Source organism: Sorex fumeus, unplaced genomic scaffold (genome assembly GCF_029834395.1).
Source record: "Sorex fumeus unplaced genomic scaffold, SorFum_2.1 ptg000232l, whole genome shotgun sequence".
In the NCBI taxonomy this organism is placed as follows: domain Eukaryota; kingdom Metazoa; phylum Chordata; class Mammalia; order Eulipotyphla; family Soricidae; genus Sorex; species Sorex fumeus.
The window spans coordinates 1309457-1333528 of record NW_026606289.1 but is presented as its reverse complement, the minus strand read 5'-3'; the positions used below and the strand labels follow the sequence as shown (position 1 = coordinate 1333528).

At 50.4% G+C, this 24072-nt stretch overlaps 1 protein-coding gene across 1 annotated transcript in view; it reads left to right on the top strand.

Annotated features, from left to right (window-relative positions):
* Positions 1 to 24072, top strand: part of ZNF185 (zinc finger protein 185 with LIM domain) — a 70160-nt gene that overhangs the window by 31493 nt on the left and 14595 nt on the right. The window contains exons 10-20 of the mRNA XM_056108742.1: positions 131 to 217; positions 523 to 606; positions 777 to 815; positions 1857 to 1940; positions 2336 to 2434; positions 6482 to 6538; positions 7599 to 7682; positions 10536 to 10631; positions 11323 to 11418; positions 13672 to 14100; positions 16129 to 16320. Of these exons, the coding sequence (XP_055964717.1) occupies positions 131 to 217; positions 523 to 606; positions 777 to 815; positions 1857 to 1940; positions 2336 to 2434; positions 6482 to 6538; positions 7599 to 7682; positions 10536 to 10631; positions 11323 to 11418; positions 13672 to 14100; positions 16129 to 16320 (1347 nt within the window). The remainder of the gene's footprint in view (positions 1 to 130; positions 218 to 522; positions 607 to 776; positions 816 to 1856; positions 1941 to 2335; positions 2435 to 6481; positions 6539 to 7598; positions 7683 to 10535; positions 10632 to 11322; positions 11419 to 13671; positions 14101 to 16128; positions 16321 to 24072) is intronic.

The following is a 24072-nucleotide window of genomic DNA, read 5'->3' as shown; positions in this document are numbered from 1 at the left end:
AACTGCAAATCTTTGGGGAGGAGGGGTGAGGTTTGGGGCCAGGAGAGTGGCGGAAGCCGTGAGAGCCCGAGACTGGCAGGCGGGAGGCTGTGTGGTGGGGGCTGGGCTCAGTGATCTCCTGTGCCCCCAGGGCACCCTACAACATCAGGCGCAGCTCCACATCGGGGGACACTGAGGAGGAGGAGGTGCCTTTCTCCCCTGATGAGCAGAAACGCAGGTAACAGTGCGGGTGGGCAGGGCTCGGGGGTGGGCAGTGTGTGGGAGTCTGGGAAGTCAGAAATGAAGGGTGAGAGGGAGGCATCAGGACCTCAGATCAGTGTGTCTACAGGTCATGAGCACATTTGTGGCCCAGACAGGCCGCTCAAGGTGCCCTGGAAGAAGTCGTTGATGGGCCCGTGTTGGCACCCCACAGGCAGTCTGCAGTGGCAGGGGGAGCCAGGCATTGGCATTGGGTGCCTCCCTCTTCCAGTTTTCCTGGCCTCCATTCTCCTCCGTGTCCCGTCTGTCCCTCACCTAACACAGGTCGGACGCTGCCAGCAGCGTGCTGAGGAAGACTGCACCCCGGGAGCATTCGTATGTTCTGTCAGCGGCCAAGAAGAGCAGCGGGTGAGCCTGTAACGACAGGGTGGGGGGCAGCAAGAGTGACCCCCAGGACTTCTCTGAGGTCCCTTGTAGGAAGGTGCGAGGTCTGGCTATGCCTGCACAGGGTGATGGGCTGGAAGGGTGGCCCAGTGGGCAGGGTCTGCTCCCACGTGACCTCCCACCTTTCTCTGCAGCTCTACGCCGGAGACGCAGGCCCCGTTTATCGCCAAGAGGTCGGTGTCAGGGCTCCTGGCCACAGTGCTGGCTGTGGGGGGGGGGGGCGCTGCAAGGGCTGATGGCTGCATTCTGGGGGCCAGGAATGCTCTTGGATGGCTGAGTTGGCCTCCAAGTAGGCCAAGAGAATCCAGCTGATAGATAAAAGTAAAGTAAAGTAAAGGCCCTCCCGTTGATCATCGATTTGCTCGAGCGGGCCCAGTAACGTCTCCATTGGAGACTTTGTTGTTACTGTGTCTGGCATATCGAATACTCTCGGTAGCTTGCCGGGCTCTCCGAGAGGGGCGGAGGAATCGAACTCGGGTTGGCCATGTTGGCTGCGTGCAAGGCAGACGCCCTACCCGTTGTGCTGTCGCTCCAGCCCTAGCTGATAGATAAAAACTGCTATTTGCCCACACTCCATGGTACTGGGCCCATGTCCTGAGATGCTCGTTCCTTGTCCTCGCACTCCCAAACCATGAGGGGCCACTGGGCTGGGCTCTGCTGAGCTGGGTCCTTGGAAGTCACTGGAACATGGGAGTTGAACCCCAAAGCATGAACAAGGTTCAACAGGGGATCAGTTGAAGGAGGGGAGGGTAGTTGGCTGCACTAGTTGACACAAGACTGTTCAGGAGAGGAGAAGAAAGGATCAGGGAGAAAGTTCTGGAAAGAAGACTTTGCGGGTTAGTGCATTGGGTAGATGGGTAAGGCAGTAGGACGGATGAAGCAGATACCTGTATGCACTTTCGGACTGTATCCACTTCCTGTCTGCCAGGGCGGGACTGGGAGGCCAAGATCAAAGCACCAACAGGAACCTAAGGGCCAGTCTGCCGTGGACTACTCTCCTGGCCTCTGGGGGAAGCTTGGATCTCAGTGCCCACGACCACTCTGTGCCTGTTTGCTCCTCCCCCTTACCCTCAGTCACTTCCATTAGCCAAGACCATTTCCAAAGTTGGCTGTGTCTCAGGTCCCAGGGGAGTGGATTTGTGGGGCGACGCTGAGTGAATGTGTTGGTCAGGGGCATGCCGGGGCGGCTGGCACATACACCATCTTGTCCACAGAGTTGAGGTGGTGGATGAGGACGGGTCTTCCGAGAAGAGACGGGAGCTACCTTCACCCACAAGCTCCACTCCGGGCTCGAGCAGGTAATCCATGGCCCATGCCTGCCAGTCACAAGCTCACTCCAAGCCTGGCCTCAGGGTCACTGTCCCTGTGTGCCCAGTGACAGAGACGGTCCCACAGAAGGAGAAGGGCCATCTGGCTGGATGTCCCAGGGCTGAGAGGAGCAAATCAGCCTGGCCTCCAGAGAGTGCACCTTCTCCTGTCTGTGGGTGACTATCTGTGTCACCTCAACCCTTGGGGGTGACCTGCTGAGAGGAAACGCCAGCCATGGGAGGCGAGGGGCCCCTGCCAGCAAAGAACCTACCATTCTGGGCCATGGCCACAGCTGTCCCAGAGGCTGGCCTATGCTCTTCCTCCCCTAGCTGGCTGGGAGGCTCCCCCCTCACCCCACTCGGCTCACAGCTACCTTCTTTGCCAGTGTGGATGGAGTCAGAGCCAGGGTGTCGCGGGCTATTTGGATTGAACACCCGCCCAGCCTGCCGGGCCTGGCCTGCCCCTCCGGGAGCCGGGAACCCAGGTGGGTGCTGCAAGGAGGCTCGGAGCCAGGCCCGAGCTGGTCCCTCGGGAGGGTCCAGTGTGGGGTGAGGGGCAGGGAAAAGTGAGTGCTGGGATGACCTGGTTTGCCCTGTTTCTGGCCCGAGTGTCCTGCGCACACATAATGGGGCTCTCTTGTCTAGCAGGGGAGCCATCAATACCTTGTTGTCCTGGGGCTGAATTGTGTTGGAGCTGGCTGAAAACTGTGCCATCCTGGCACCTCGGGGAGACCCCAAGGCCAGAGGGGCCCAGCTTCTGTCCCTCCAGGTCACTTGGGGGGCCCCTAGTTCCAGCTTTCCTGATCCAGGCATTCCCAGCTGGACAGTTGAGGCCGAGGAGGCCCCTGAGTGCCCTCACTGTGACTCGTTCGCAGGAGCTTTTGCAGGAGCAAAGTCGGGGCTGGCTAGTATGTATGGCTCTCATGCACTGCTGGGGTTTGGGGGCCGTCTCAGGGATAGGGCACAAACTGGGGGTTCAAACCACAGAAATGCATCACCTCCCACTTCTGCAGCTGCGAGTCTGCCTTCCTTCCAGGCCTCTGCTCTCCCCGTGTTCCTCTGCCAGTCTGGGTCACGATCTCCTCTTCTTCCCAGGACCCCAGTCACGGGGGATTGAGGTCCACCCTCCTGCAGCATAGCCCCCTCTGTGGAAACAGCCAATCACAGCGGCAGCCGCTTATTTCCAAATAAGGTCACATCCAGAGGCACTATCCAGTTCTTTTTTTTTCTTAGTTCTCCTTTGAAAAAGAAAAATGCAGTGACTGGTTTTGGGTGCTTTGTAAAAGAGCAGAGGATGACAGCATCGTGCTGTATTATGGATTTGAGAGGCATGTTAACGCGCTCGAACATTCTTTCGGATGATTTGATCCCCGTCATCCATGGCTGTCTGAGTTTGCTCGCGTTGCCGCAGCAAAGGACCACAGCAAAGGGCCTCAAAGCAGAGACGGAGGCTCTGGAGACCTGAAGGCCCAGGTCAGACTTGGTCTGTTGTGGTCTCAGGAGACAGAACCGGGGCCAGATCACGCATGTTCCACATGTTGGAGATGTGTCACCACACTCAGCTTGATGTGTCTTGGGGTGATTCCTTCAGATTCTGGATCACCACCGCCCACCTCCTGCCCAGACAGTTACCCAGCAAGCCTTTGCGGGGGTGAGGGTCCCCCCATCAGCCCTGGGCTACTGGGCCTGACTATATCCTTAAAGGGGCCCGTCCCATGGGGATCCTGCTTAAAGGCAGCTGGGACAGGCCTGTCCAGCCCTTACCTTTTGACTCTATTGAAGGTCAGTGCCTCAGTTCTGGAATAGGCCACCGGTGGAGCTTGGACCAGTCTTAGGGACTTTAGGGAGGGCTGCACATTTGGGATAGGAAGAGGGTCATACAAGGATGCCCTTGGAGCTGTTCTGGGCCCCCTATTTGCCTGCAACTCCAGTTCCCAAGGCATCTCCAGGCCCAAATGTCTATGTCAGAGCTACTGGTCTCCAGGGTCAAGCTTATATCCCCCACCCCGATACCTGCTCTGCAGTTGAGGGTAACCCTGTGCACTCCAGGGCCTCCTTTTTTTAAAAATTTGGTTTGGGGACCACATCCAGTGGTGCTCAGTTGTTACTCCTGGCTCAGGGTTACTCCTGGTAGTGCTCCGGGGACCATAAGTGCTGGGGATGGATCCCAGGTCTCCTGCGTGCAAATCCAAGGTGACTTCTGTTTTTTATTGTTTTGGGGACACACCTGGAGATCTTCAGGGGTTATTCCTGGCTCTGCACTCAGGAATCACTCCTGGCGGTGTTCAGGGGACATATGGGATGTCAGGGACTGAACCCGAGAAAGCCATGTGCCATCAAGCACCCTGCCCGCCGCACTGTCTCCCCACTGGGGTGACTTCTGAATTGGCCCCTCTCGGGTACTCCATCCCCACTCTTGAGAGCTGCCCCGCCCAGCACTGGTCAGGCTTTCTTGGCTCTCTGCCCCCTACAGCCATGCAGGCAGGGCAGGGTCTGACCGCTGGCCTGGACCACGCCTGGCAGAGCAGCTGGGAGCAGTGGGGGAGAAGTATGTGCCCTTGAACCTTCTCCATGCCTTAGTTTCCCATATGTAAAGAAAGGGCTGCGACACCTGGGTCCCATTGCTTACGCACATGCACATGAATGCTATGTGGCGTATGAACTGCGCCCGGCCTGGGCCGAAGCTTTTCAGCACAGGCGATAGATAGCGCCATCTGCTGGCCCCTGGGGGAAATGCGGGTGCAGGCTGCACTGGCGCGTGACCGGGCGCCCCCAACGGGCTGAGTGGTGAGCACTTGGGAGCGTTGGGAGCCGCGTGTGCGTCCCTGGTCCTGAGAAGCTGCGGTCTCACCAAGAACTTGAGGTTCCAAATGGGCTCCCAGTGATCTAGGGACTGGCGGGGCCTGTGTGAGAGGCTGGAAGGCCCATGCGTGAGGTTGTGAGATCCAATGTAGTGAGTTGCCAGCAACTGAGGCCTTAAAGCAGCAGTAGAGCAAAAACTGTTCTAAAAGTATTATGACAGAAAAAATTAAAAAAAAACAACTCAAAGCTCTGAAAAAACAACTAAACTAGTGTGGAGTGTGTTCCAGACCATTCGGAGCTCCTGTGTCACCTGACACCACTTGTGTTCTCCATTGGCTTCTGCCAGTGCTCCTGGCTCTTTAGGCACGTGTCATTTTTCTCATTTTGCATCAGGGCCACCCTAATGGGGCGTCGTCGGCAATGCCCCTGTCCCTAAAGGGCACTTTTAAAGATCCCCCTGGTTAGAACTCCAGCCATATTGTTTGGGGGAGACAAGAGCCCCCTCTTGCGCTGGGTCTTTAGGCAGAACTTTCAGGGGGCTGAAAAAGTAGGAAGTGGAAAAGAAGGGAACAGCTCGGGCAGAGAGCCTGGCAAGCTCCCTGTGGCGTATTCAATATGCCAAAAACAGTCACAACAAGTCTCACAATGGAGACATTACTGGTGCCCGCTCGAGCAAATCGATGAACAATGGGAGGACAGTGCTACAGTGCAGCTTCGGGAAGCTGGGGCAGTGCTTGGTTCCTCAAAAGTAGTGCTGAGATCTGAGTAGTTCCTGTGACTCTCTGGGTGAGGCATGGCACTTTGCATGGCGCGTGTGCTTTTGGGGCAGGTGGCTGGCTGTGGCTGCCACCCCCAGGGGAGGGGTCTGGCCTTCGCTTCGCTTATGCTCATGCTCAGGAAGGGGGCCTGGCAAGGCCTGGCCCTCCAAGGCTTCTGTCTTTGCTGGAACCGAGTGGCAGGTGACAGAACATGGCGAGGTTCCCCTACGGGTCGCCCCCCCCATCCCCGCCAGCCTGACCCGTGGCTTCCCTGTGCAAAAGTGAGCAAGCTCTCAGATTCTGTCCACTGTCTCCCACCTTCTCTCCCTGGGGCTGAGGAAGCTCCTTGGGGGCCCCGGGGCTGGATCTGTGCAGCCCCCGCCTTAGTAGGTGGACCCCCCAGGCTCTCTGCCCCTACTGGGCTGGGGGACTCATTGCCATTGGCGCGCCCGCAGTGGGAAGAGGCCCCGAGTGGCTGGCACTTGACTGGATGGGCTTGAAGGGTGCTCAGGTCTCACTGTGGACTGGGTGAGGCGTGTTTGCGGTCCAGGGTCCCCCACAAGCCAGATTGCTCCAGTGTCTCCAGCCCCGGGCCACCATCAAGCGTCAGGCAGTGCATATCAGACTTTGGGGGGCTGGTGGCTCTGAGCTCCAGGACTTCTCCCCCACCCAGCCCTCTCTCTTTCCCCCTGCGGCTTTTGTCACCGTGCAAACCCACATTCCCCAGTGACCTTGAACTGAGCCTGCTGGGCGCCCCGGGCAGCTGCCATCAATTGTCTGAGAACTGCGGGGTCCCCTTTCCACCCCTAAGGTCTTCACCAGGTGGGAGACTCGGAGAGGGGCCTAGTTTGGGGGGCCCTGCTGCTTAAGGGAAAGTGGTAACCGGAGCAGAAGAGAGGCATCAGGCTTGGGGGTGGTGTGAGAAAGTTGGGGGCTCTTATCTCCCACTCCCGCTCTGGCTCTCTCCCGCAGCAATGCCAGAGGAGAGGAGATTGTCCGCCTGCAGATCACTACCCAGGAAGGAATGAGGTAAGGAGGTCGCCTCCAGCTTCTCACAGCGCTGGAGAGAGGGGAGTCCGGGGCTGGGCTGGGGGCACACAGGCAGCCGGCTGTGCTGTGTGGGAACTCAGGCTCGGGTCAATCGCCTGCCTGCGTGAGGGGGTCAGCCCTGGGCTAGGCGCTGGGGACATACACAGGGAGGTGGGTGCAACTTGGGAGGGCCGGGCAGTTCAGCCAGGACTCCACCTAACAGTCACTGAGCCCTGAGCCTGTGGGGAATTGCTGAGGGGAAGACTTCCTGGAGAAGGTGACAGTCAGAGCGAATTCCAGAAATCTCTACGTCACTTAATAACAGTCCTCGGCTCCTCCGTGTCCTGTCCGTTCTACTTGAGAGTTATTTCGGTCCCTTTGGCCTGGCCCCAGCTCCCAGCAGCAGATTCTGCAGCAGGCTCCCTCCTGAAGGTCACTCCTGACCTCTTCCTGGCCACACATGGTCCGTGTGTCCTGCATTTCTTCCCTCTGCATAGTCCAGTCTGGGCACTCCTGCCATCGTTGCCACTCAGAGCTCCCGCGTCTGCCCCTTCCCGTCTCCTGGCCTTTCGCCCTGCTGTCCCTCTGTTGCCGTGTTCTTTCTCAATTCCTGAAGGCCGCACCTGGCCACCTTCAGGTTATCACGTGCTATAGGGGCGACTGTCAAGGCGGTGGCAGTCCTGCATCTGCTGCCCTGGGTGGCTAGCAGGGCTTCCGTAACCTGCCTGGACACCCCAGGCTCCCTGCTGAGCTCGAGGGGAGCAGAGAGTTTGAATTAGAAGTTTCGGGTTGGTCTGGCCTCTTGGAGGATTTGGACCCATTAGCTCTGGACCTCAGGGACGAGCTGCTTGTGGGTTCTCATCAGGAAAGTGGCCCCGGCCCAGGTGGTGAGGACAGGGTCTCAGCCTCATTCCCAGTGGCTCTTCCTAATGACACTTGGAAATGTCGCCAGTCCTGCCCATGGGCTCCAAGATCCCATGCAGAAATGGAGGACCCTCCCCCACCCCCGCTGGAGTGTGGGTGATGCCATCCCATCAGCGGAAGTGTCTTTCCTTCCTAGACCATCCCTTGTCCCCTTGAAGAAGGTGCCCCAGAAGGAATTGGCCGGTGAGGACTTCCCGAGTGTGAAAGCAGAGCCTGAGAGGTAAGTCCGGGCAGCAGCACAGACTCCATTCTGCCTCCGTGACCCCAGTGACAGTGACTGATGAATCCTGCAGCCAGACTCAGCCCTGGGAGGACGAAAGGGGACATGTGCTGGCAGGGAGCCTACAGCAGATGCCCCAAATGCCTCGTTCGAGCTGGAGCCGAGCAGGGAAACGGCCGAGGCTTCTGCTGGCATGTTGCTCTCTTGTCTGTCTCTGGGCTCTAGCTGGAGCAGAGCAGGACACGGGCGGAGAGCCCGGCTTGCCAGTCCTGGAGGCCCACTCTCAGGCCATCCCAGCTAGACACATGGCCTCAGCGCCGATGAGGGCTTCTCAGCAGATCCCAGGCACGGCCCATGGCAGGACAGGGGCTGCAGAGCCATGGGGTGCCATGGGGCCAGCGATATAGTTCAGTGGTAGGGCACCTACCTTGCATGCGGCCCACCCTGGTTTGATACAGGCATTCCATATGGTCCCTTGGGCCTACCAGGAGTAATCCCTGAGCACCACCAGGTGTGGCCTCAAAACCCAAAACCAAAACTTGAAAAAAAAAAGGAAAAGGGGCTGGATCATAGAAGAGCAGGTAGGGCGCTGGCTTTGCACGCAGCTGACCTGGGTTAGATCCCTGGCATCTTAAGTGGTTCCCCGAACATGACCAGGTGTGATACCTGAGTGCAGAGCCAGGAGGAACCCCTGAGCACTGCCAGGTGTGCCCCCAAACCCAAACCTCAAACAAACGAAGCTGCGGGCTCCTCACACGCAGGCGTGCCTGGGGCTCAGCTCTGGGGAGTGAGGGGAGTGGCCCACGCTCGAGCTGTCCTGGCTGCATTAACTGCTGTGGCCCTGCTCCTCCTGTCCCCTGTCCCCTGAGGAGGGGCTTAGGAACATCTTTCTCCATTCCCCTCCGACACCCCGAAGGCTGAGCAGTGGGGGACACCTGCACCCCGGCGAGAGAAAGAGGCCACAGGCTTCCCAGACCTGGGTGGAGTCAGGGGCCACTTTCTGGGATGTTTCAGGGAGTGCCTAGGTCCCGCCTGTGCCCAAGCGGCTCCAAACCAAGCATGAGTCATCCTCGGGGCAGAAGGAGTGTGGTCAGAGAGGATTGGCAAACCTGCTTCCCCAAGCTCCTGCCAGCTGCCTTCCCACCGGCCCTCCCGACCACGGGTGGCCTTTACTATTTTGCCACTGTCGCCTGGAGCCAAAGCCTGGCCTCCAAATAAAGGAGCCTGGAGACACAGGGGAAGGGGGTAGCAGGCCATTGTCCCGGAGCCCCGAGGATAGGCTGCTCGGCCCGGGCCTCTGGGTGGCTCTCACGGAAGGCAGGGCTGATAGTGCCTCCTGCCTGCTCATCCCCCTGGCTCAGGCGTCCTCTCTCTGCTTTCCGTGCTTGGCTGCCTTACCATGAGCCCAACTGTCCAAGGAATTTGAAACCCATCTGAAGAGTGAGCTTCTGGATTGTTATGGTTTTGGGTTTGTGGGAGAAGACCTTTTTACAAAGAGGATTTAAGTTAGTTTTTAATTTTGTAATTTTTAAAATTGAATCACAGTCATATACATAGTTAGAAAGTTTTTCATGGTTGGGTTTCAGTCATCTAATGTTCCAACACCCATCCCTTCACCAGCATACATTTCCCGCCACCAATGGTCCCAGTTTCCCCCCGCCGCTGTGGCTGTTTCTTTCTCTCTGTCTCTTTCTATGTCTCTGTCTCTCCCCATCTCTACTTGTCTGTCTCTTTCTCTTCTCTTTTGGGTAAAGAGGATTTTAAACAAAACAATTTAAAGTTGTCTTATCTTGCTCATCCTTATTTTGTTAATAATATTTTGAGAAATTTGCTTTGTCATTCCCAAAGAAAGTAAGGTTGGTTTCCATGGAAACAGACAACCACTCTCCTCTTCTGCTCAGCTTTGACTTAATCATTGCAGTTGTGAGTGTGGTTGCAAGGACAATGGGCTTTGGGCAGAAACACAGGAACTCTTCCTGCTGACTGCTACCGAGTGGACAGGCAGGAGTCTGCTGTGGTCTATGAGCAGTGAGTCCAACCTCATCCTGGTAAGACTGGCTAAACAGCACCCCCAAGTCTCTCTCAAGCCATGTATACTCTTGACGTACAAAAGGGTGCATCTTCTAGAAATAGCCATCAGGTCCAGTGATGATACCAGAAACCTATCACCTCCTTGGCATTCTTTTTTTTCTTTTTTAAAAAATTTTATCGAGACATCGTGAAATACAGTTACAAAGCTTTCATGTTGGAGATTCAGCCATACATACAATGATCGAACACCCATCCTCTACCAGTGCCATTTTCCACCACTAATGTCCCCAGTAACCAACACACCCTCCATCCCAGTCCTCACCCTGCCTCTATGGTAGACAATTTCCCCAATACTCTCTCTCTACTTTTTGGGCATTATGTTTTTTTAAATTTTTATTAGTGAAACACCATGAGGTACAGTTGTAGACTTACAAATTTTGTGCTTGGGTGGAGGGATGGGTATTTGATCATTGAATAATTGAAATCCTTGGCATTCTTCTAAGCACTTGCCATTAATTGACTCACTCACACTGCTCAGAAAATACAAGAAGAAAAAAGAGTTACTAGATCCATTTCATGGATGATCAAAGAGGTCAGGTAGTATGCCCAAGAACACACAACTGGGAGGCAGCAATGTTTTGTCATGGAGCATGGAATGACCACAGGCAGCCATGGGATATGAGTGACTTCTGTGCCCAAAGTACCTATTTGAGCATTTCCTCAGCTACTGTCCTCTGTGAAGGATGGAAGCCCCCTTCTAGGGAGGGGATAGTCATACAGAAACAAAATGCTGAACCTGGACTGGGCTTGGCCCCCTTGCAGGCTGTGCTCAGCTGCTGGCTTCACCTCTCTCTTGGATAACCAGGACGCACATGGTGCCAACTCTCAGCTCCGCAGGCCTGGGCCAGTGACTACAAGGTAAGGCTGTAGTGACTGCCCAGTTACCAGACCCATTATCAGACATGGCCTTTAGGGTTCAGTCTCAGCTGTAGCAGCCCAGGACACCCTCGGCTACATATGGCTCCTTCCCATCAGATGACCAGGACAGGACAGGGCAGGCTGGGAGAGGTTCTGATCTGGATCTGGGCTCACCCACTAGGCAATAAGTCAGGACACCCAGACAACACACAAAGACTGCAACCAAGGCCACCAAGAAGAAGCCGGGGAGGAACCCCAGAGAAGAGAGCGAGGGAACTCAGACGCAGGAGGCAGGTGTAGCTGAGCAGGGGGTGCGTGGCTCCAGGCTCATGAAGCTGCAATGCACGATTGCATGATTGCAATGCACTTTGGCTGTGCATGCCAGATAATGCCCGTTGACTCACCCATGGCGGCTGCCATTTTTCTGTTGAACGTGTTAATGGAGCAAGTGATCTTTTGGGACTCCCACAGAATCCCAGACGAGAGCCCCAAACCAGGAGGGAACTATTCTAGGGTATTGCTTGGCCTTGGACTTAAGGGTTAAAGCCATGGTCAGGGCTCACTCAGTATTGTCACGCACAAGGTCTTCTGGACCATATTAATGGGAGATGGTAGCCAAGAAAGAAAGTCTTGGGCCCCCAGTCCCCATCCATCTGAGGTCTTCATGGACCCCATGTGCTTCTGCCTTTAGTTCTGATGCCACCGGGACCTCTGCCATCCATCCATCTTCTGATGGGAAGAGTGACCGCCCAGCTGATCTGGAGGAAGTAGAGGCAAAGGAGAAAGGGTAAGGCATCTGTCATCTGTGATGAGCTTCTCTGAGGTGCAGAGACGTGGCTCAGGTGTACACTGCCCTTGGCATGAAGGTGAGGCCAGCATGGCCCATGAGCTGCCTCAGGCCTTGTGGTGAGGGCTAAAGGCCCAGCTGGAAGCCTCAGTTCTCTGTCTCTGAGGGCCACCGAACTTTCCACTGCACCTTGTTGCCTCCAGCCAGGATTGCTCCATAACCAGGAAGCCACCCACTCTTTCAGTCAGTAACCGCTCAGATGCCACCTGCCCTGTGCCAGAAGCTGGAGCACAAAGACAAATCAGCGACAGCTAGCAGGAAGCACAGCCAAACCCAGAGTAGAACATGCTAGTGCTGGAAGAGGGTCAGGTGACCACAGGATGGCTTTGTAGGGAGGTGGCTTTTGAGCTGAAACCTGAAAGTGATTAGGAGCTCTCTGAGCAAAGCACTCTAAAGATCCTGGTGCTTTCCAGACACTGTATGTAGCTGAGTATGGCTGGCACGGGGCTGCGGGCAGTGGAACACTCTTGTCAAGATAGGAAGGAGCTGACTAGTCTTTCATATGAGAATGATCACAAGAGCCCTATCCTTAATCACTTATCACTTAAGATCATGAACGATCGGTTTGAGGCCCTTCATGTTCCCAGAGCGAACAGATGCCATTGGGCTACACTAGCACGCGACAGGGACAAATGGAGCCCTATCCTTAGTCCCTCACTTTCCTCCCATACACTATTGTCCCTGAGATTTGTACCTAAGCTAGAATGAAGATCCAGGTGTCTGTGGTTCCTGGGAAGAATAGCACTTGGAAAGAAACAGGGAGCAGAGGTCGAGTGATGGGGGTACGGAGGGCCAGTTCTTACCCAGGTGGAGGGGGTCACACAGGTAAGGTCCCGAAGTCCTGACTCTAGAACGAACAAGGAGAGATGAGCTGCAGAGAAGGAACTGCAGAGCAAGTGTGCTTATTTGTTCCACGGTCTAGAGTGACTTGGAGCCCAAGAGGTAGGGAGATGGATCTGAGTTCTGGAAAGTCATAATATGCAGTTTGAATTTTATTTCAAGTTTTAACCAAAGATGAACATGGTCAGATTTAGGTGTTTAAAAGATGGGTACAATTTAGCACTTCCCCGACAATTTTACAGCCACTCTACTTAAACCAGAATTGGAGGGGGGGGGGGCGGTGGTTAGTGTGGGGAGGTTGACGGGGCAATGGATCTTTAAGGTTCTAAGAGGCTTATCGTGTGGATTTGGGGCTTAAAATTTCACTGCCACTTTAATAGAGTGAAACAATAACAGACACCTCTTGTGCACTCTTCTAAGTGCTCTACATTTTCCCCAGCAGTGGCATGAAATGGATAAGATGGTGCGAAGTGAGGCATAAAACAGTTACATGATTTGTGCAATGCTGACATTACAAATGGCGGAACTGAATTCCAAGGCAAGATGCTCTCAGACAAAAACTGTTAGAAAAGTTTATGAAATCTGTTTTTTGGAGCCGGATTTCAAAACCCAGAACAACAAACTGTCAGCTTCTTAAAAAGCACTCTCTGTGCATGATCTCACCTAATATTCCCCAAACATAGCAAGGATATGGCACCTTTTAACGCAAACTGATTGTAGAGGAAACTGAGGAACCAATCCTGTGAGCAGAGAGTTAGCCATAGATCCCACATCTGACCAAGTTGGTGAGCCTAGGCTCAGAACAACTTCCTTCTGAGGTGTAAAACTTGGCAAAATCGACAAAACTTTCTTTTATGCATAATTTTTGTTTTGTGGTGCAGGGGAATTGAACCCAGGTTACATGCATATAAAGGTATGTGCTTTGCACTGAGCCACATCCCAGCCCCAAGAACAACTTTCTTGATCGCAGTGTTTAATAATTCTGGTTGTACTGAAGAACCGCCCAGGAAATGCTTTGAAAACCAGCTTCCTGAGCCCCAATGCGGACACTTTAATTGTTCTGAGTGGGCTTTCGCCATCAGTATATTTTTAAAAGCTTCCAGTTTGCTCTCATGTCCAGTTTAGTGTGAAAAGCACTGCCTAGGGTAATAGTTTGAAACAAGAGGCACCTTCCCCACCTCGCAGGCGGTCCCTTGGCAATGACTGGAGACACTACTTGGAGACTGTCGTCAGGATCGGGAGGAGGTGCTCCTGGCAGCTGGGAGGTGGGGATCAGGGATGCTGCCCAACCGCGTACACCCGGCACGTCTCCCCACTGAGAAAGCTGAGAGTGGGAAACACTGTTCTGCCTAGAGTTATCGCGATGTATGGGGGAAGCCTGGTAATACTGCGCGAGAAAAGGGGGCGGCTGCAGAGCAATTACACCTGTTCTCCAGGGGGCGGGGAGCTAGACGCCATCACTTCCGCCCAGGCGAGGTGGGAGCGCGCGTGCGCGCCCTTCTCTGGGCGACCCCCGGATCTAGCTGAGTGCGCCTGTGCGGCCCGCCATGTCCTGCAGCCCGGAGCTCGGGCTGCAAAGCATCTCGGGAGATGCGCCCGTCCACAAGGCGAAATGGCTGCCCCGGCTGCGAAGCGCCTCGGTGCTGCTCGCCCGCGGCCAAGCCGGCTTCGGCCTGCAGGTGGCGCGCGAGGATCGCAAATGGACCGCCGCCTCGCCATCAGTTCTCGGCGCCTCTGGGTCCCGCTGCCCTTCCGCATCATCCAGTGGGCAGCAGTGGCGCAGTAGGGTCCAATGTCGGCCACAGGTGCCTACTGCCACCAGGTCCTGCGTGGCAGTGGATAGGGAGGAACTGGCCCGGGTATCCAGTGAACACTAGGCTTAAGAGCTGCGCAGAGGTCACAGCCTTTTTTTTTTCTTTTGCTTTTTGGGTTACTCCTGGCTCTGCACTCAGGAATTACTCCTGGCGGTGCTCAGGGAACCATATGGGATGTTGGGAATCGAACCCGGGTCGGCCGCGTGCAAGACAAACGCCCTACCCGCTGTGCTATCACTCCAGCCTCCGAGGTCACAGCTTTTGGCGTTTGGGATGGGATCTCGGATTCTTCAACCGTTAGGGACCCCCTAAGAGTTGTGTGAGCAAGGAAGGGGGTGTGTGTTGCCGGGGGCAGTGGACATGCAGCTGTACCGTGGGGATGTCCTAAATTGCCCTTTGTATTTCTGCAGTACACTAACAGGAGGCAATATGCAGAATGATTAAGAGCACTGATGGGGTTCTAATCTAAATTCTGTACCTCACTTTGTGGTCTTGAGCATCTTACTCATCTACCCTGTGCTATGGTTTTCTCAGCTGTAAATTAGTGGTGATATTAGTTTCTGACATGTAGGTTTGTTGTGAGGTTAATTGGTTTGTGTAAAGCACGTAGGGCAGTTTCTGGCACTGGACGGATTCAAAATACCCCTTACCAGTTTTATTGGTGTGATTTCATCAACCGGATTCTAGCTCATCCTCTCTCCACTAAATTCTGTTATTAGAAATGAAATTTGAAGAATGTACTGTTTTCTCTTTGTTGTGTTGCAAGACTGGACTCCTCAGACATCAGTTCATTATGCTTGAGGAGCAGGTGAACTTGGAGCACACCTAAGAGTGCAAGCAACATCGGTAAAGCAATGAGGTGGTGCAAGAGATGCAGAGAGTGTAATTGATTGAGAATTGGTAGAGTCTGTCTCTGTCATGCTTCTGGAAATCAACTTTGATTACTACCAGAATTATTAGTGTGCTTGTCTCAATGATTTGGGGCCCTGGAAGACCTCTGAGCTATTGCACTGTTTAGTCACCTGCGGCTGTTTTCGTAAGAGTTCCTTTTCATCAGTTGGTAGCTAAATTCTCCTATAATTGTGACTCTGCTCGGAGGCCTAGAATTCATCCACTTGGCCCACTGTTCACTTTGCTTCATTCACAAGATTGGTGGGAAAATATTGATTATATTTTAGGGGACATAGGATGGAACCATGATTAAGTTCATGCATGGTAATGCTTCTTGGATTGTCTGTGGCTCAATCTGGTAGATCAGTCTGGCTAAAGGAGTGGCATTTCCCAAGCATGCCACCTGTGGTGTCTGGATGGGGAACTAAACTTTCAGGATAGAAGCATCACAATGAGCTGTGAAGCTTTAACAAGCGCAGTGAAATGTGCTGATTGCCTTCTTGTGCCTGTTTGGACCTTTTGGGGTTTTTTTCCACACCAAGCAATGCTCCTGGATTAATCTTGACTCTGCACTCTGGAATAACTCCTGATGGGGCTTGGGGGACCATATGGGATGCCGGGGATCAAATCCGGATTGGCCACTTACAAGCTGGGGCCACGTCCAGCCCCAGCGTTTGTGTTTTTAGTCACTAGTCCTGAAGCTAAAGAGTCAGATTACTTTTGGGGCAGCCTCTCCAAAAATTGTGGTCACTGCTTCCCTTTTTATTGTGGATTGAAGGCAGGGAACTACCTACTATGGGATTAATATTCCCGAATTAAGAGACCCATGACTGGAAGTAGCTGATGATATGATCTTGTCTCAGGATAGCTCCACCAGGTATTTCAGCTGGCTGCAGAGGTTGGGACGATTCAAGTCAGGCTTAGCTAGAATCAAGGTGTTTGTGAGCAGAAATCCAAAAAGTTCATTTTCTGAAAAGCCAGGGTTCTGCTGTCAACAGTCTAGTTCTGCCCCTCTCTTGGGAACCCAAGCCCATTGGACTATGAGTGGCGGGCAACCCAGGGTTGGTCCCAAAACTCATCCATGAAGCTGCTCGTTCTTCCTTAGCGCCTTGACTGGTTCTGAGGAGAAGAAGGTGGCCAGCAAAGTGGAAGAGGCCTGGCAGGAGAGGCCCAAAGCCCCAAGAGATGGCCAAGGAGACGCAGATGCACCCACCCCGAAGCTTGTGGACCTCAGTACTGCAGAGCAGCAGAGCGGAGGAACTGAGAAGCTGGTGGAACTAGACAGCAAGGCCAGCAGGTAAGGACCATCTTGCTACTTCAGTGTAGGGGAGGGATGGCAGGGGCTACAACCCTGGTGGGACCCACTGTCCACCCACATGTGTGCTAGTCCTTGCCATGAGAAGAATGGGCTGGAAGCAGGGCGAAGAGCTGGGAAGTAACTCCAGTACTGCAGGTAAGAAGCGATGGGGCATAGAACTTGGCAGATAGTACTAGGTTTTGACACATGACTTGCATGCAGCAGATCTGGTTCGATCACTGGCACATTATCCATTGAGCATCTCTGGCCATCACCCTGCAGCCCCCCAAACACTACTTGAGAACTGCAGGGTCCTAGTAGCACTGTATCCTCAGCCTCTCACATTGACCCACAGCCCAGTTGACCTTGTATTGCTGGATGTAGCCACCACGGTCACTTGAGCACTGCTTGGGACCTCCCTCCGTGGGTGAGACACCCCCCTGCAGCTGGTTATCATTAAGATCTGGGGGAGAGGTGAGTGGCAAATCCCAAAGCTACAGTTCTGGCTGAAGTAACAAAGTGGATATCTCCTCCAAGTCAGACTGGTGGTCAGAACAGTTCCCAGATGCCATTATCCTGCTTACAGTTAATTGTGGGAGTGCTGTGGGAACACAGCAGGCTCAAACAGGTTTGCAGGCAAGAGTGCCTGAGGCATGGCTCTGGCTTCACATTGGGGGACCCCCGATAGTCTAGCTAGCTGGCCCTGGCACAGGAGACAGCAGCATCCTGCTAGTGACCACCCTTCTTCTGCCCAAGCCCTGGAGCATTTGGGGCATGGCTCAATTAAGCCTCCCTTTCTGATCCAGCTGGCTTTCCTATTTCCAGTCTTTGCAGCCAGTCACTGGGTCGTTAGGAAAGGCAACATTTGGAGTTAGAGGGCCAGGGAATTAAGGACCACTCACTGCGAAAAGTTCTGAGTAGCAAGCGGCCTCTCAGTTTCAGTGTACACACGCACCACAATGCTGTTCTTGGGGATTCTCAGAAGTAAAGGCGGGCAGAGTGAGAAATTCAGGGACATAGGCAAGGATGACAACGTTGTGAGGGAGAACCAATGGAGGATAAGAAAATCCTCTTCTAGGGGCTGGAGCGATAGCACAGTGGGTAGGGCGTTTGCCTTGCATGTGGCCGACCTGGGTTCAAATACCAGCATCCCATATGTTCCCTGGCGCACCGCCAGGAGTAATTCCTGAGTAGGTGAGCCATGTATAACCCCTGTGCATCTCTGGGTGTGACCCCAAAAGCAAAACCAAACAAAAAAGAGAAAATCCTCTTCTCTATTTTTAGTGTTTGAGGTGACTGGGTTTAGAACCTTTGGGAGGCCAAGAAAACATCGACTTCTTTGGAAGGGATGGTTACTACTTCCTGTGAGGACACTGGGTATGACTCAGCAAGGCACGAACAGAGGGATGTCAGTGCTAAAGGTAAAACTATAGGGCACGATGTTACCGAAGCCACGGTCTGGTTGCTTGCCACTTGAAGGTCAATATTCTGGACACAAGAGTCAGTGTGCTAGAAACAGGTTTACTCAGGTGCTGGCAATATGAGAATAGGCTGGACTTTTGCCCATTGGATTCTCACATTGAGGCTTGGGGATGATCACGAGCTGGTAGAGGAACACAGGCAGAAGCAGGAAAGGGCAGGGGCTGGTGGGGAGTAGAGGTCCCGTCAGGCAGCATCTTGCATTTCTGTCATATAATCATGGTAAACTGAATCTTTGTTGATGAATTTCCGTCATAATGATCTCAGCCAGCTATTTTGAATAAGTGCAGTAAGAACAGATAACCATTCAAATGTTTCATTCTTTTTAAAAATTTTTTTTATTAGTGAAACACCATGACGTACAATTGTAGACTTACAAATTTTTGTGCTTGGGTTTCAATTATACTATGATCGAGTACCTATCCCTCCACCAGTGCCCATTTTCCACCACCACTGATCCCAGTATCCCTCCCACCCCCATTCCCCCATCCCCCCGCCTCTGTGGCAGGGCATTCCCTTTATGTTTCATTCTTTATGCTGGGATTTAGACTCTCAGATTGAGCTTTTAATGGCTTCTTAAGGTTCAGAGTGATAGCACAGCGGTAGGGCGTTTGCCTTGCACGCAGCCAACATGGCCGACCCGAGTTCGATTCCTCCGCCCCTCTCGGAGAGCCCGGCAAGCTGCCAAGAGTATCTCGCCCGCCCGGCAGAGCCTGGCAAGCTCCCCGTGACGTATTCGATATGCCAAACACAGTAACAACAAAGTCTCCAATGGAGACGTTACTGGGCCCGCTCGAGCAAATTGACGAACAACGGGAGGGCCTTTACCTTTACCTTTTACCTTTACCTTTCTAAGGAGACATCATAAGATTTGGCCCATACACTTGGATTTTGGAGTTCCTCTTTTTTTAAAATTTTGGGCTACATCCTCTGTGTTCAGGGCTTAGTCTGGCTCTGTGCTCAGGGATCACTCCTAGTGAGAATCTGGAGAGCATATGTGGGTTGGCATACTCAAAATGGGTTTGGCAGCATGCAAGACAAGTGGCTTTACCCCTGTATTTTCTCTCTGGCCCACTCCTCTATTCTTTCACCCCTATATTTTAATTAAAAATTTAAAGTCTCCAAAAAATTAGAGATATGTGATGGGAGAGAAAGAGAGAGATGCATCTTCAGGAGAGAAAATGGCCGGAGTGATAGTGCAGTGAGTAAGGCACTCGCCTTGTATGTGATCCTCAGCATCCCATATAATCCCCTGAGAACTGTCAGGAGTGATTTCTGAGTGCAGAACCAGGAGTAACCCCTGAGCATCACTGGGTCTGCCCCCTCTGCACATAAAAGCCCCCGTTCCTCTAATGTTGAGTTCCCTAAATTGTTCAGGAGCCTCTGGGCCTCTCAAGAGGCCACCTTCCTTCCTTCCTTAGTGGCAAGGTGTCAGGCTGTTTTCACTTTTTTTGGCTTTGAGGTTAACCTTAATTCCTGAAGCACTTGTACGTGGCCAATCTGGGTTCGACCCCCAGCACACCATATGGTCCCCAAGCCCTGCCAGGACTGATCCCTGAGCACAGAGCCCAAAGCACCACCAGATGGCCCATTCTCAATAGCCGATTCATTTCCATGCAGACAATCTCAAGCCTCTGTTTCTAGTGTTCATTAAAATGATTTCTGTAATGTCTCCTTCAGTTTCGAGACATACTCTAGTGTATTTTTCCTCTCCTGTGATGACTCCTCAGTACCAAGCACTGGAGGAAAGATGTGCAAGAGGCTGACAACACAGAATTATGAATCAGGGCTAGAGAGAGCTCTAAGGGCTGACGCATGGCTTTGCATACAGGAGGGCCAGGTTTGATCTCTGGCACCACTGGGATTTACCTCTGAGCACTGAGAGCAAAACAAAACAAAATGAAAAAAACATGAAAGAAACGAATGTGATCAAAGAGTGCCCTTACTGACAAGGGAGTCTGTTCAGCTTTATGAGTCACAGCATTGCAAAGTAACATTCAGAATTGAACTGAACACAGCAAACTCTTCAGCAGGCTTGCATACTTTTAGAATACCAATATTAATATTCAAATAGATGTTAAGGGTAAAACTTTCTTTCTTATGATACACATGAAGTCTCAAGATATAAATTAGGCCTCATTCATATCTATTCCTCTTTCTGTAAGGGTACAGATAGTTATTGTGGGAGATTTAGGAGCTCTTTCAAGGCATTCCATAATTCTTTTCTTTTAATCACGACTTCACTGTTTTTTTCTTAGAATTTTGTTTTGGGAGTAGTTTTGTCATAAATATTAAAAGGTTTAAAATACTTATACTGATTGCTATGAAACAATACCCAGTTACCCATTTATTCAAAGTGACAAAGATCTCAAAAGCGATATAAAAATCTCCATGGCTGTAAATAAGACTTAGCTTTTAAGACTAGATCCATTTAAGTCCATGAAGTCATAAGCAATGTTTTCTAGGCAGATCACTCAATTTACACATCTGCTTCTATTGCTGATGTCTTAAAAATACTTTTGTTGTTTTAGGAAGTGAGAGAAATCAAAGGTGGATTTACACGTGCATGTCTAACATTAAGGTTTAGTTTAAACTTTTTGCTTCTTAACTTTTTGCCATTCTCAGTGGTGCTCGGGGTTGCTTCAGGCTCTGTGCCTGTGGACAGCTCTCCAGAGTACCTGCAGGACCATACAGTACTGGAGCGCGACCCCCAGTTTTGACCTTTCTCCTTAGCCTTCTGCCACATACATGCACTTTCTTCTGCATACTAGTCTCCTTCAGCTTTATTCTTTCAGAAACAAGTTTTTTCTTTCTTCAAAAGAAATACCATGTTATTTATCCTAGCTGATTCACAAAATATATTCTGTATTATTTTTATTCTCCTTAATCTTTGCCTAGGCATTCATTTTTTTTTATCAAGGGTTTATTTATTTAAACTCCAAATTTCTAGGGGCTGGAGTGATAGCACAGCGGGTAAGGCGTTTGCCTTGCACTCAGTCGACCCAGGTTCGATTTCCAGCATCCCATATGGTCCCCCAAGCACCACCAGGAGTAATTCCTGAGTGCATGAGCCAGGAGTAACCCCTGTGCATTGCTGGGTGTGACCCAAAAAGGAAAAAAAACCCAAATTTCCAAAGAACACTAAAAGTCACGGCAGATTTTGTAGTATTTCTGTATTTTCAAAGGACTCACCTCACTTTTTTTTTCTGGTCAGTCTCTTAGGGTAGCTTTAGTATTCCCCCTGTTTTACAATTTAAACAAGTGGTTATAGATATTAAGGAATAGGGAGGGGGAGTTCAGGTTTTCCCCTGAGGAGTGTCAGTCTCTGATCAGGCAGCCACAGCCAGTCAGACTTTTCCTAGTCATGGCCAGCCCTTTGAGGAAGTCAGGAGAATTGCTTATCAGGCATCCCTGGATGCACTGGCTGCTGGGAACCGAGAGGGCAAAGCATCTGAGGTTCACAGTCCTTCCTGGCTGGCTTTTTTCATACTGTTACAGAATCCAGGGTTTGTTGCTCACTACCAAGGGGCCAATATTGACAGGTGTTGGTGACCGAAAAGATGATGGACTTGAACCCAAACCATCTTTCTAAAGTTGGGGCTAGAGGCTTCTCAAGGACTAGGACAGGAAGTAGGCAAAAACACAGAAGGGAAGTGGGTTAGTCTGGGAGATGGGGTCATAGAGCCTCCTGCTGACACTCGTGGTTTGATGAAGTCTCTGGGGCATGTCTACCCGTTCTTTGTAAAATTTAAGACACCACCACTGTGTAAAGCCAGCCTTCAGTGCTCTATGTGACATCATTAGACATAAGACAGCCATCCTTTGATTTTTCTCTTGTCCGTGATTGGATTCTAATTTAACACTAAATACAGTTGGCAGAAACATTTCTTAACATCAAGGGAAAGGCAGAAACAATGGGTGAGCAACATAGCTGAAAGTTCTTTATTTTGGGGGGTGCACCTGTAGATGCTCAGGGACTGCTCCTAGCACAGTGCTTGGGGTGTTTGGTGGATCATGTGGTACTGGTGATGAAACCCAGGGTTTCTGCATGAAAAGTGCTGAGCTCCAGCCCTTCAAGTCAGTTTTCCTGGCTCCAGGTATGCAAGTTCTGTGAGAACAAGATGGGATTTTGAGTAAATAAGTTCGTCCATGAATTTACCAGGCTGTAATTTGATTAGTGCACTGGCTCTGTAATTACAGATGACTGAGGATCTTAAGGTCAGTATACTTTGGGGATAAACTTATTGAGGGCATGAAAGATAGTACAGAGGTTTGAGGTGCTTGACTTGTACCCTGCTGACCCTTATTCGGTCCCCTGGCACCACATATGATCTGCCAAGCACCATCAGGCATCACTCATGAACATAGAGGCCAGAAATAGTCCCTGAGCACCCCTGGGTATGTCCCCCAAACCTCTCAAATAAAAATGAAATAAAACCAGGATGAACTTGTTGGATTTCTTGTATGTCATTACTGGTAAACTAGATTCCTCAGATACTTGAAAGAGCCAAAATTTCTTTTGCAAGGAATGAATGTTCTAACAAAAGTTCAGCCACAAAACTCCAATCCTTTCATTTGGGAACTCTTCAAACTATCGAGAGTTCATATACATAGTAATAAATACATACTTATAACCACGAATGAAATCAAATTGCCATCGAAGGAAATGTTCTAAGCATCTAGCTGTATATTCACAAAAGTCTATAGGTAAATTTTGTGAATTTACAGTTGAAAAACAAGTTGCCTAGAAAACCTTGAGTTTAAATGAAAGGAATACATATCTGACTACTTTCACCTAAAAAATCAATCGAAGTTCTGACTCAGAGCTGTTGCTATCAGGGAAGGCAACTCCAGGACACTGAGAAGTAGAAGCATCACATGGGAACTGAGGACACTTCAAATCTCTAAAAAATTTATAGGATTTCTGAAATGTTTATAGCATTGACATTTTATCTATTTAAATATAATTTAGGAAAGGCACAACATTATTTTTTGACAGTACTTTCCATTTATAAAAAGTTAAACAAACCTAATTATTTTTAGTACCCATCTTGTTTAAAGGTGAAAGAACAAATAAGTCATTTGGGATATTGTCAGTTTTAAGTGTAAAAGAAATTTTTGATTTGTTTTTGTAAAAACAGCATATCAAATGTGATCAGGAGATGTGAACACCGGATTAAATAACACTATAAGATAGAAATATTTGGTTATTTATTGCACCCGACTGACCAAAACATTTTAAGTAAATGGAGGGAGTAACATGATTATATAGACTCTTAGAACCTCTAATCGGCGTTGGTGGGGGGTGGTTTGGGGCTACACCCAGTGTTGCACAGGGACTACTCCCAGATCTGTGCTCAAGAGTTACTTTCTGGGAGGTTCAGGGGACCATGTGGTACTGGGGTTAGAACCCAGGCCTTCTGCATACAAAGCATGAACTCATTTTTAACGCTTCTAACTTAAAAAATTCTTTTAAGGAACATAGAAAATAATTGTCTTAAAAATAACTGCAGACATGATTAAGTCAACATAAAGTATAGGGCATTAGTTTGATAAGATCTAATATTTTGCCTTTTAGATTACTCATGAGGAAAGAATGGCAGTTTATATGTATTTGTGTTAAAAGCAGACCAATGATCCAAGAACGTATTACTTAACAAAGAAAGCCAGATTTTAGTTTTGTATCTTAATATTTGATACTGCAGTTCCATTTTGAAAACATTATACTCCTATTAAATTTTAGTCAGGTTTGACCATGACAAGGTTTCTATAAAACTCTTATAATGTTTGAAATATCCCTTTATATTTCATCTTACATAGTTTTGGAACTGCTATTTTACTTTAGGACAAAACGAATTGTTTTTCATTAACAAAAGTATTTTAACATCTTACATGGTTCCCCTTTATTACTGTTCTATTAATCTCATGTATGTATAGGAATTATATTTTAGCCACCAATAAATAGTATTTTATATAGAAAACCAGGCAGAAGAAAAATTTTAAATTATTTGCAGCAACATTTTGTTGCAGATTCATAAAAATGTACAGTTGTACAGAAATTTTCAATGTGAATAAACACAATCAACATCTCCAAATATAGCCTGTCTCTACTGTAAAAATAAAAAAGAAAGAATAGATAAACTTAAATTATACAGAATAATCTTTACATATTTTACTTTACTTAGAAATGATGTAGTATTTAATGACTATTAGCTAATTGAATTTATTATAATCATAATGTTCCAAGTTACCAAAAATATCTTAGATACTATC